Raw genomic sequence first — 13,571 nt, 5'->3', positions numbered from 1 at the left:
GTTCCTACTCTTCATGTGTTGGGAGACGCAGTCCTGATTTTCTAGTTGTTTTATTTCAAAAGTTTTTGTGCTTTGGGTATTCTGTTTTGTTTGTTTGGTTGGTTGGTTGGTTGGTTGTGTTTTTTTTTTCTTTTTCATTTCTGTTTTTGATCAGACACTATATTATTTTTGAACATCAGGTATGTGTCAAGACCCTTTCATAAAAATCAAAAAACAGAAAGCAAAGTGAAATAAACATGAATATTTAAAATTTGGTCAAAACCTCTATTTTATGCTAAAAAAACAAAACAAAACAAAAAAAAAAAAAAAACAAAAACAAAAAAAAAAGTTTTGATGGGAAACACAACAAATGACAGAATTCAGGGGGCACACTGCTTACATTAACCAGTGAGAGATTTTAAAGTAGATTTAACATTATTGTGAATATTGTCAAGAGCACAAAGTCAAGCATCCTCACATATGTGAACAGCACCTTGTGACCCTATTTGCTGACACCTTTGGGTCTGCATCTTCCACCACCAGCACAGTGTTCCTTACTGTAACAGCATGGTTAGAGGTTGGTTCAATATTTATTCAGACAGGGGGAAGAATGCCAGGAGCTAAATTACCCAGACCACTTCCTGAAGCACTTTAGTTTCCCTTGGAGGTTTCCCATCCAAGCTCTGACCAGGCCTGGCTGCTTTGCTTATGAAAAGTGACAAGATCCCTGCGTGAGGTGGAACGATTACTGGAAAATGCTTTCCCTGCCATTAGACACCTGACTCGGTCAGGAACTTGGTGTGCAAAACCTTTGAACACCATTGTCTTCGGTTCTGTGGGAACGCAAACAGCACCACCACCGCGCACGTTTTTGCTCTGCGCTGTGTGAGCCTTGGCTGGCCACCATCTCTCAAAGACAGTAAGGCAATTGCCAGGCTTTCCTTTGCAGGAGTAGGTTTTACAGCTGTAAAGGGTTTTAAAAGGTCAGGTGTCAAATGTCTCCTTGTGAAGTCTCAATTAGAAGCTATGATGTGTAAATATGAGTTGTAAGAGTAGTGAGAAAGCTATAGAAAAGGAGATACTGGGCATCTCCATTTCCACTCTGGGGAAGTGTGAAGAGCTGTAAAACCTTTATTCAGGAACCGCAGTATCAGTGTTACCGCTGCTCCAAGTACTGAAACTATGTTCATGGAAACCCTGGGACAAGGAGAAGAACTTGTTCGCTTAATAATAATAAAATAAATGTACTTTCTTTTCTCCAAAAACGTATGATAGTCAACCCTCCTTTCAGGCAGCATCAGATGTGATGAAAGCAGAGATGCGTTTGCCTTGGAAGCAACTGGAAGTGGGAAAAACACATCATTTAGACTCTGAATTATGGGTGACTTTGTGACTGTCCAGGCATACGGCAAGTTTCTCAGGAACCCTGACAGATGAAATGGATTGCTGCGAATATGTAAGAATACCCCAGAATGAGAGCAGTGTTTGGTAGACTTCTTGCTAGAATACTGTTATATTTGCAACATAATGAATCAATCCACCTACCTACTGAGATCAAAGCCCTTGCTTTGCATTAACTTCCAAAGATTTAAATTGTAGTCATTAGCTTTGGAGTTACTTTATATTTCCACTGGCATCATATGGTCAGTGAACAATACGTGTTTGTGATTGTGAGACAGTACAGTAGATACACACCTCGCAAACCTTCAGTGATTTAATTTCACGTAATGTCCATCAACACCTAAGCATTAAATTAATGCAGAAAACGAGCTGGCTGACTACTGCAGTCACTCCTTACAAATCAATATAGCCTGTTGTGATGGAGCATTTTTAATGAACAGTGATTGGTGCATCTGGTTAGCTAAACCTTTACTAGTATGAATTTGATTTTGCTCTAGTGGTTTTATTTATTCTGTAGACACGTCTCAGGACCTCGGAGCTGTCTGTTCAATCCCCTGCCTGTGTTTGGCTCAGAGGCTAACAGACCGGCTGTACCGCTGCTCGGATTGGTGTCCGCAGAGCCACACATCTCATGAAATGTCTCAAGTCTAATTACCTGAAGAACCAATAAGTTAGCGTATGTATTTATAAATAAGGACAAATGTTTTGTTTTACCAGTGTTCATTTGTAATAATAAGTGAATGTTGTAATACACCGGCATACTAACGGTTGGCCATCTAAATACATTAAAAAAAAATACACTAATTGAAAGTTGAAAGCGTCTCGGATCCAAACAAAAGGGGCTTGTGGTAGTTTCCACAACTCCTGTCAGGAGTTAGCCGTACTGGTCACTGGGTGCATGACTTGGTGCTTGCCAACCGCCAGCCAGGCTGACAGGAAAACAACCGCAAGCTGCGCCATCCCGAAACCAGGCTGCTGGCATAATTCAACGCACAGTAAAGGATCCATCCCGCTATTGTCACGGGAGGGAGGCGCAGCTCGCCCACAGCTCCCTATTCCCTTTCCCCGTCCCACCCCGCTCTGTCAGCGGCGCGCTGCCGCCCCCTGCCGCCTCAGGGCCGGCGCGGGCCGTTGGTGCTGGCGGCGGCCGTTAACCGTGCGCTTCCCGCGCGCGGCCCCAACGGCTCGCCGTCCGCTCCCGGCCTGCCGCGCGCCGCGGGGCCGCGCTGAGGGAGGGCTCTGGCGGCGTCATGGCGGCCGCCGCGGCCCAGGGGCCCGGCCCGGACATGTTCGAGGAGATCGTGATGGCCGAGCACAGGTAGGGCAGCCCCTGCCTGGCGTCTGAACGGCAGAAAGTGAAGTGGGAACCAGCGTCAGAAACCGTCCGTGTGTCTGTGTGTCCGCAGGTTCCACGGCGAGGGCTATCAGGAGGGCTACGCCGAAGGCCGCCAGGCTGGGGCTGCTGAGGGGAGGAGGCACGGGGCCCGCCACGGGGCCAGGGTGGGCGCCGAGGTAAGGGGGAAGGCGCCTCAGGTCGCGGGGCTGGGGGCTGTGCCGCGAGGAAACTGTTAAATAGGCTTTTTTTTTTTTTTTTTTTTTTTTTTTTGAGTTTATTTGATCCCTTTTTTATTTTTATTTTTTCCCTGAAAGGAAGGATAAGAGAGAAGTCAAATAAACCTGCTCGAGACAAATTGTGTATGTTGACTTCTTTAACCCAAAATTGTGGCCAAGGAACCCCCGGACCATCCTCTGTGGTTCAGCATTAGGGAAAACCATGCGGTGTTGGGTCTTCACCCAAGTCCCTTTCCAACAGGACAATTCTGGTTCTCTGCGTTTTACTTTCTGCTACTTCTAACATTGGGAGGGTTTGTCAGGTGAATATTGCTACTGGCAGAACAGCAGCAATTATGTTAATCCATTATGAAGTGAAATCGGTAAACCCAAATTCTGAAAGGACGGTTGTTATAAAATTTTGGTTTACACTTGGTGTGATACAGAGATATATAGTGATGAAATATTTTCCTAGTGATGCTACAGCTCTGAAATTCTAAGAAAACAGTGTTGAACAGCAGCTTCTAAATACAGATGGCTGTATGCAAAATTGTCCTGTGTAGGCCATGATATAGAAGAAGTGCACTAATCTACTTATGTTGGGAAGTTCCTGAAGAGACTAAAATTGTAGATAGGGAGTCTTGTGAAGGGATGAATTGGGCAGTCTTTGAACTGTCAGCCTTGAGCTGAATTACAGTACTGATCTGACAGGGGCCTTGCTTGATAGAGAGTTAAAGGAAGATGTTACAAATAAAATGTCTGCCACCCATCACATCCCTTAGGCAGTATTGGACGCAGTATCCACTAGGGTTCAAGCAGAAGATTGTGCCCCTGTGGTAGGGCGCTGCTAATTCTGCTGAGCATACCGCTGCGAAGCATCCAAGGGCACATGTCTCCAGCCCGCAGCAGCTTGGTGCAGCTAGGTACCAAGTCTGTGGGCTGTCTCCACCTACCTGGAGACTCCAAGCAGTTTTGGTGCACGCAGGTGAAATCGCCTCATTTCAAATATGCTTAAGCACTAAATGAGATGTTAAGTCCCAAACCCATGTTTGAGTCTTAAAATAAATAAAATACATAAAATAACAAAAACTGAGCTGTGTACCATATCAAACATAACTGCCAGGAGACTGGTATTCCCAGACATCCATGCTTTACTCTGAAGTGGTTCGAAGGTTATGGGAACTTCGAAGTTAAACTATGTTTTGTACGTTTAAATGGCAGGTATATACACATGCACATGTGGACTGAAGTGGGATTAGGCTATAATTTTGGACTTAACTACCTTGAAGTCAGCTCACTGATGTTTTAAGTGTCTGTGTTGTTTTTCTGAGAATGCTAAATCATTTTAGAAAGAGACTCCAGCTGACTTACAAGCTGGTGCATTGAAGAACATATTGCTATTATATTCCTGTATATTCCTATTTGATTACAGTTGTAATGAAAAGCTCTCTGGCAGCAAGACTGGCTTAGTCAGCTTCTTGTGCTTCTTTCTGGTTCTGTGCTACCCTCATGAGTTAGGCTAGTAACATTCTTTGCATATTAACTCAGAAAAAATGTGTTTTCCTGTTTGGTTGACTTGGCTGCTCCCTCAGCCAAGCTGGTACAGCTTTTTCTGGGGCTGTACAGGAGCTGCTTAAGCTGACACTGCTGGAAAAACACATACTTACCAAAGCATCTTAAATAGGTTGTTTCTGAATTATTTCCCTACTGCCATACATCAGTTTCATAAATTTTGAGGTTCAGAGGGTGTCAATATGGATAGTGTTTTGCAGGATTGCTGTTTATGCTGCATTTTAAATACTGTTTTCATCTGATGCTAAACAGATTTCTTACAAGAAGTGTTCTGACTGTTGTACTGGGTAACACAGATATCCCTCATTCATCTTACCCTAATTTATTGAGCTTTTCAACATGAAATGTGTTTGTATAGGCAATGAATTGTTTCCTGAAGAGTGGGATATAATGTAGTACTGTTTGTATACATTTGTTTAATGATTTGTATGCATATGTTTAATTATTTTTTTCATGGTATTCTTATAAATTCCTAGATCGGCAGCTACCTTGGCTTTGCACTGACCTGGCAGTGTCTGCTCAGCAAATGCACAGATGAAAAGAACAGGTAAGGTTTAAAAAAAAAAAAAAAAAAAAGGTTCCTTCAATAGTTTTTCAGATTATTCAAATTATATTGTTCAGTTTTGCCTTCTCCCAAGTTAAAAAAATATATATATTGAAAACCAGAAGGGTGAGCAGAGATTTGTTGGGATTATATCCTATTCTGGACCATGTGATACTGAAAAGAGGATAAGGGAACTTGGTTTCTTCACCCTGAAGAAGAAAAAACAAAGGAGATAGCTAATTGTACTACTTAAAGGGAAGTCCTAGAGACTTATTCTTTGCAGTAGTGTGCAAAGGATAATAAGCACCTTTCACAAGCTGAAACTATTGAATTTCTGATAGGGTGTAAAGAGAAAACCCTGACCAGTGTGAGCAGCTAAGCAGTGTGACAGGTTGACCAAGTTGACAACAGAAGTTCCATCGTTGTAGATTTTTCAAAGTATGTTTGGAGATGGTACCAAGCAACTTTCTCTGGCCTTAAAGTTAGTCCTGCCTTGGGCGGAAGGTAGGCTAGATGACCTAGGCTAGACTTCCTTTCCAACCTATATTTTTCTATGACTTCCATTCTGTTATCTGTATGGAAAGTAATACGAGCTTATGAAACGTTAGTAACACCACTTCAGCATCAGAAAGAATCAAGTGTACTGACCACTCATAGACCTTTTCTAACTAAAAAGGTATGATAATTGTTAAAAGGGTGACATGTTAATAGCTAAACAATATTATTGATTAAAAATTAGAATTCTTCTTCGGGGTGGAAGTATTGAGATCATACAAAATCAAGTTATCTTGCACTGCGCTTTTACTGTGTGGTTTATATACCTGAAGGTAGTGTTTGTTTTAGAGGTGTATCACAAATAGATCTTGCTACATTTCTTTTGCTCCCATCTTCTCCCCTCATTTTTTTTTCATTACCTCCGTGTTTTGCTGCACAGGTGCATATACTTCCATGCATTGATTACTTTCCTTTAGATTTACCTAATCTTTTATTTTATGTCCAGATTTGATTAATTTATTTGAAAGAATTGCCACCATGCTTTCAGCTATCTTGACATGTATTCTGGTGAACTTTTTTATTGCATTTCTTTATTTCACTCAGTCATCTAATTGGTAATTTCGATGTTTCTTGAATATATCTTCATTTTTGGCAGGTAAGTTAAAAACAAAACATTAAATTTGTCAGTTGTGCTACAGTTTAATTTCTGAGTTAAATGAGGGAGGTTGAAAGAAGGATGGAAGACTGGATTCTATGCCCTGAATTATAAAATACTGGTATCATTTTCATACTGACAGAGAACTTCTATAGCAGGCTAATTTTTATTATTGTGTTTCGTTTTGTAGTAAAAAGAGAAAGGCTCTGGATTCATTAATAGGAATGATTCAGAAGTTCCCGTATGAAGACCCCACTTATGAAAAGCTTCAAGAAGATCTGGAAAAAATCAGAGGAAAATTTAAACAGGTTTGTAGGATCAAGTTGGTATTTTTAGAACAAAATAGTATTAATTTTTGCAAGAAATCTCTAGATCTGTTCAAAAAGCAGACGCAGTATAAAAATACTTAGAATAGGAAATTCCCCAAATGATAGCAAATGCAACATTTTCTTTTTTTTTTTAAAGGAAAGAAATTAAAGGAAAAACATAGACATTATTTGACAATGAATTACAAGTAGGACCAAAAAAAGAGAAATGGAGGAATCGGTAGTTTTATTGAGCATTCTTTTGGAAAACAGACACATTGAAACACTTTCATGTATTCTTTTTTAGGTTTGTTCAATGCTAAATATTCAGTCTGATTTTAGAGTCAGTACTGAAAGATCTTCACTAACATTTTGAACATAACAGATGAAGATAAACATGGATGAACAAAGAAGAAATATTAAAAGAACAGATAACTGGAAAAGTGTTTACTCATTTTAAACAAAGCGAAGATCTGCTAAATATAAAAGTGGTAAGGGAAAAACAGTGATCTTTTAATAGTTCTTCCTTATACGTCCTTTATCATTTATTCTCTCCAGGCTTTACAGATCATGGAAACACTAAAAACCTGTTAAATGGAAGTGTCTACTTTAATTCGTCACTAGCCCTTTCCTGAAAAGGAAAACATGCATTTGCGAAGTTTCCTTACTTAAAGGATGTATGTTATTTTAAAAAAAAAAAAAATGTATATATGTATATATATACATATCATATATATATATATATGATCTATGTATATAGATCATTCCGTTTACACAATGTGTAGGTATTTTAGGTGAAGTAAAATATAATCAGTTGCCTGCAGACTTTGCAGTAGCAACCAGTTCTATGGGTAAAGAGTAGAATGACAAGTGAAGTCAGAATGCGAAGGAAGAAGCCTTTAAGATACCAGTTCATAAAGTAGCTGCAACTCTGAACTTGAAATTTGCACTATTTTCTATGCTTAAATATGCTGTTTAGTCTCTATTTATTCAACTATATTAGTTTGAGAAAAGTATTTTACCTGAAAGTTGTTTTAGGTTGGGCTGTTAGATGTCTTTGCATACCATTTGCAATACAGTCGTATAATGAATTCTAGAAGGCCTTTCATCAGCTGTAGTGTATGCCAATATGGCTAAGTTTACATGGCATAGTTTAGCTTCATGATGAGAAATTTGACTAGCATGCATATTGGAAGCTATATGCACAGCAGACACTCTCAGATGAAGGAAATGTGTTAGTATTGCCATATTCTTGAATGGTTCATGGTGCCATCTAGACCTCACGTCTGTTTTACTTGTATAGTGTTTTTTTTTATTATACAAGAAAATAAGCAATTTGAATTTTCAAAATGTTTATTGTGTGTTTGAATCTGGGATGTGAAGGCCATATGTTCTGCCTTTTTTTTTTTTTTAACTCAAAGGTAAAAATGTTTTGTTAAATACGTGTGCGTATATATATGGATTTTATTTCAAAATCATCTTGTTGCTGTTGTTCTTGAGTATATTACTTTGCCAATATCAGATGCCTTTCTTAATAACTAGCTGCTGGTGTGCTTGTTTTAGCTCTGATGCACGTAGTGCCAGAGCCATCTAGCGGAGGAGGTTTTTATAGTGCATAAAAATGGCCTGTAAGTAATGCTTCTTGCAATAGTTCACAAATATTTATATAAATGAAGTTGCTCAAGTAAAGAGTACAGAATATATCCATGCATAATACAGCTCTTCTGATGACATGGTGAATATCTTTGAAATAAAGTGGTATTGAGGTAGGATTTATTTGTAGCCTGTTTCTTCATTTGAGACTTTGGAAGTGACATGACAGGATTTTATGGTCTCTTCATTTATGGTAGTTTAAGTACAACTTTTAATTCGTATGTAACTTAAAACTATTGGGCAACCAGAGCAAGCTCAAAAGTGCATGTACTTGAAACTTAAGTGAAAGCACAAAAGAATAGCATACCCTATAATCTCTGTAAAATAAATAGATACAACACAAAAAGATCATATACTAGGGAAACGTAATTTGACTTAATAATTATTTCAGAGAAATCCGGATTTGAAAAAGTTGTCTCAGGATCCACAACATAATTTATTTTTGCAAATCAAAGTATTTTACCTGTTTACTTTAAGGCAATGAAATGATACTACTTATTTGTCTGTGATTGACTCAAAATGTTTTTTGCTTAAAATGTAATTCAGAGATTTCGATAGCGATCCCCCCACAAGCTGGTTCTTGGTCTCAAAAAGGCACTTTTGATGTTCCTCTCAGTGTACAAAGAGAAGTAAACGCTGGAGGTCTAAGTATTCCAATTTTATAATGTGGCCGCTTGTGGAATCTTTGTACATAGTTTGCAAAAATTATGGAAAGACAAGGGTAGGGACGTGAGAGTTCAAAGTTAGTGAAGCATTTGATTACTAGAAATGTATGATATGTAAGTCATATGCAAAACGCCATTCTAGAGATTGTATCAAGTACAAAATTATTCTTGTTGGCTTAAGGATTAAAAGGATCTTTGCAGACCAAGCAGATAATTACTTACTTTGAAAATTGTTTTGGTGGCTAAATTTCTACTATTGGTTTACTATTTCATATATTTAAACATTAATTTTGTTTGAAAAGTTGTAACATAAACATAAAAATATATATGTAACCATAAAGATGGTAGAAGCATCTAGGATTTCAAACTGGGATATGACATCTTTAGCCTCTTAGGCCTTTCCTTGAGCTACTTATGTGTTCATGCTAATGCAATCTTTTATTCCAAACATCTGTATTTTTCAGAGTATCTTTTGTCTCAAGTCTTGTATGGGCATGATGGTGTGTATTAAATGAGCCACAGTTAAAAATTCTGTTGGATATGTAATCATGTGCTTTCTTCAGTGCAAAGTTTTAAAAATGTTTTTGCAACAGATTTGTGGGGTTTTCTGTGATGTCTAGAGCTGTAACAGCATACCACAGAGGGTTTTTTATGCTGTACTTACAGCTAAGGAGCTAAAGCCCAGATTACATCAGGAATATTGGTTTGCCTTAATCAGTGGGACTTCTTGCAAGTAATTTTGCATTCTAAGTGCTTGAATACTTCAGAACGTGCTACTTGTTAACGCTGAGTGGCTATTTACATGTTTGTATTCTTGGCTGTTCCTCAGGGGAGTTACCTGGAAAATGAGGAGTGTAAGAGCTAGCAAACACGTGTGAAAGAAAAGCATGTGCTTAACCAAACTACAGCGCTACTGAAAAAAAAATCCATCAAAATCTGGCAAAACCACTCTTCAAAGGATTATTCAGTTTTGTGAGTCATAAGCATATGTTTTCTCTTCTTTTCATGCCCTTGCTGTTTTATTAACACTTTCCTGAAATCTGGAACAAATTAAAAAAAAATACATATAAATGGCTTCATTAATGCCACATCCTGGTTACTCATCCTGTCAGGACTCTGGTGGAAGCAACTATTAAATTGTAATTAAAAACTCTATCAGATGATCTGTGTGTGGAGAGGCTGAATAAAACTGCTGCGGGACATGGTCATTCAGACGTTTCCTGGTCTGAATGCTTGATTGTGCAACTTATATATTGCTTTTATTTCTGGGAGGGGAAGGTGTGGAAAAAAATTTAATCTTGTAGATTATTATATTGGTTATTAATAAAGTAGGATGTGGAAATTGTGGCTCTGTGCTGTATGGTCAAACAGGTCTAAGTTTTTCTGGAGGTACTTGATCTGATAAAATCAGTTAGGATGGAAAATTTCTGCCAAAATTATTGAAGGTACTATGTCTTTAAAATATATTAAAATATATTGCTTTATTTACCACCTCTAGGTATGCTCAGTAGTTACAGTTAGGGAGGAATGCTTGAAACATTTAACTCTCAAATTTCTGACTTGTCTGGACTGCGTTCTAGCTTGTTTTGTTTCTTCATGATGTTCTCGCAGCTCAGGCTGTTGAATGTAGGTTTCCATTTAAAAATGGATGCAAAGCTAACTATTACTAACATACTGAAGTTGTTTCAGTCCAGAAGACTTGCAGTTTTCATTGCCATGTTACGTGATGAGTACAAGAGATAGTGAGTTCTGAGGCATCAGTGGGAAGGTGAGCTCTGACTACAGAGGATCAATTCCCTGCGGAATTCCATGCTGATTTCAGTGCTGTCTTACAGCAATGGGGTCGTCAGCTGGTAATACCCAATCAACCATTACCAGCACGTGTAAATCTGACTTTGTATGTTATCTGCGTCATTGTACTACGTGAGTACAGTAAAGGCCTCTTTACTGAGGCTGCATTTCTACGGACAGATTTTTAGAATGGATACAGAGAAGGAGGGTAAAAAAAATGGGATGGTGATTAAAGTCTCCAAGTTAAATTCATTGTTGCAACACTCGTTTATTAAGTAGGCATGCTTTCTTTCCATTTGTAATGAGCTGTAATATGAATGGAATCAATTTCAGCTCTGAAGATATGTCTCTAATGAACAGAAATGCATGAAATCAGAAACATACATATATATGTATATATCTGTATATGCAATTTCTCACTTAGAAATCAGCCTTGTAGGATCCTATTATGTTTTCCTGGTTACGACATATTACATCTGGATTTGTAAGGAAAGTCTGACTTCCCAGTTTGGCATATCTTGTTTGGTTATGGTTATGATCCGATTGCTACTGAGGTATGAAGTATGTAAGCAATAGTGCGTTCTAGTCTATGCGTAGAACCTGTGCAAACTCATGTTGCCAGCTTTCTGGGTATATGACATCTAGAGGAGAGAAAATAGAGGCTGGTTTAAAAACTTTTCAGAGTCACAAAATCGTAGAATGGCTTGTGTTGAAAGGGACCTTAAAGACCATCCAGTTCCAGCCCCCTCCTCCCCCTCCCCCCCATGGGCTTTCTTAAACGATTTCTGCAGTGATAGCAATGTGAAGCACTAAATGTTTTTGACAGTGTTGGTGTTCTGAATGATCTTATGCATATGGTTTGAAACCTCCTGAAATATTAGAATTACCTGAAGTTCATCTGGATTATAATCTTTATTTCTGAGCGTACTCCAGAGGAGGTTGTAAAAAGCTGAACCAGGCAGGTAGAACAACGTGTGTGATACATCTCATCAGGACCTTCTCCAAGAGAAAGGTTTTGGTGTATAATAAAAAGTTTAATATTTCTTCTAATGTTACAATTCTTCATATTCTTGGTGCTTCCCAGCATAAATTTTAGTGCCTTTGATTACTGCCCTTTGCAACTCTCATAGCTATGGCTTCTGGTCTAATTACAGCCTAAAACTTCAGCTTTCATAGTTTGACAAGTAACCACAAAGATTCTCATTTTACAGTCTGCCAGAGGTTTTTTGTTTGTTTTTAAGTGGACAAAGTTATGACAGTACGCTTTACCACAGAAATGTATATATCACCAGAGAGAACGGAGATCTGGGAGTCCTGTGGCATGTTTCCAGTTGGTTTCCAGTTTTGGTATCCAGAATCGACATACAAAGGGTAACTGGAGCAATCTGGTACTGAGGCACTTCGCTGTCCTTAGTTAGTTCATCTGGAACTAACTTGAGTATCTCTTTAGCTTCACGCTGGATATTCCTCCTTAATCACAGGAGTGTTCACTTCTGAAGTGTAATCATTATATTCTGGCAGCATTCTTCATCCTAAGATTCTGTACTTTGCAACTCTTGAATAACACACAGCTCTGCCAAATGAGGTAGTACTCTGCAAATGGAAACATGGTCATTAAGTGCCCCTGAACATAGCCAACATACAAGGCTTTGGAAATCCTCATTAATACAGAGTAGTGGCTGTTCACTCTCATATGAAATACATTAAAGCCATAGTAAGCGTCAGTTGATTGTGAAGTGGCTTGCTGTACAGTATTTTTAGTTGTTCTATCATATTTCATATACATAAGTAATGAACCAGCTCCACAATTCTGTGTGGCTGTTTTTTTGGCATGACAAAATTACCTGCAGAAGATTCCTGAATAAGTACAAGAAATAGCATATAGCTTTTGTACTGAAACATCAGCAAGTTTGATTGTAGTGTAGAATTTGTATGGATGGCACCTAGAATAGTAGTGCACTGTCAGAAAGAAATAAACTGCTTTAGTTTGTAATAAAATTACGGAGTTTACTTTTAGCAAAAGTCCTGTTTAGGCAGAAAGAAGATTGCTTATTCAGTTTTTGCATCTCAGCTCTGCACTAGGCAGAATCAACGTCAGTATTTGTCTTTTTTTCTTTTTGGTTGTTTAGCAGCGTATTTTGCTGCTTTATCTCCATGTAATACGTAGTTACAATTTGTAACCTTCAGCATCTTCAGGATTCTGTGGAATAATCAACAAGGCATGGAATCTTTCTTGATTATAGGAACTGTGAGTCAGCAACCCTTTAATTTTTTTAGTTGCAGCTATTGTTCCAGCAGCAAGCTTTACTGCTATTGTCCACTGTTTGTCCAGCTCACGTTTACTGGACTGTGGGAACGGATTAGGGTTTCATGGCTTTTTTTTCCTTCTTGCATAAACTCTTGATCAAAGACATTCCTTGGATGACAAAACACTGTATACTGTGTCACATAGTCCTGACCAGACTGCACGAACAGTAGTTTAAAAACACATGCCTACATTGTTCTCTAAACTGGCTTTTTTTTTCCTGTAGCGTATGTGCAGACACTGAATTTTTGAGACCCCCATTTACCTTAAAAAAAAAAAAAAAAAAGTTGATAAGCACGTGTTAGTTTCTGAAATACAAGTGAAAATGAATGAATATTAGAATTAAGAATCAATATAATGCTAGTCTGTTTTTATAGGAAAGCTAGAGGTTGTATCTGCAGTGTATTTTCTTCTTGAGGACACCTTGGTTGTGGTGCAGTTAGTCAAGCACATTGTCATCCTAAAACCACATGGACTTTGAGCATCATTTTTGTGTCATATCCAGGACAGCTTAGTAAGATGAAGAATGATTTGAGCACAACTTGGGAATTCATAAACCAGTTTCACTGTAGGTACACTGCTGGAACTGTGTGTTGAGCGTCTGGCCCATTATATTTGTATGTCATACTTAAGTTCTCTTACGCAATAAGATGAG

At 38.4% G+C, this 13,571-nt stretch overlaps 1 protein-coding gene across 15 annotated transcripts in view; it reads left to right on the top strand.

Moving 5' to 3' along the window:
- Positions 1-2,542: 2,542 nt before the first annotated feature.
- The window catches only part of LTO1 (LTO1 maturation factor of ABCE1), a 28,438-nt gene continuing 17,409 nt past the window's right edge, over positions 2,543-13,571 (top strand). For 3 of the 15 annotated variants that reach the window (XR_011097236.1, XR_011097235.1, XR_011097234.1), the window contains exons 1-6: positions 2,543-2,698; positions 2,787-2,892; positions 4,980-5,050; positions 6,388-6,505; positions 6,888-6,993; positions 9,650-9,792. Coding sequence is in view for 7 of the 15 variants with exons in the window: in XM_068684571.1 (XP_068540672.1) it covers positions 2,631-2,698; positions 2,787-2,892; positions 4,980-5,050; positions 6,388-6,505; positions 6,888-6,962 (438 nt within the window). In the remaining 8 variants the exon portion in view is untranslated. Of the gene's footprint in view, positions 2,699-2,786; positions 2,893-4,979; positions 5,051-6,387; positions 6,506-6,662; positions 6,777-6,809; positions 9,353-9,649; positions 10,163-13,571 lie in introns of those variants that run through there. The other 12 variants (XR_011097241.1, XM_068684574.1, XM_068684576.1 and 9 more) reach the window with 9 other exon arrangements.

This window comes from Anas acuta, chromosome 5, assembly GCF_963932015.1.
Source record: "Anas acuta chromosome 5, bAnaAcu1.1, whole genome shotgun sequence".
In the NCBI taxonomy this organism is placed as follows: Eukaryota; Metazoa; Chordata; class Aves; order Anseriformes; family Anatidae; genus Anas; species Anas acuta.
Note: the sequence above shows the minus strand (reverse complement) of the source record. Positions and strands in the feature narration are given on the sequence as shown.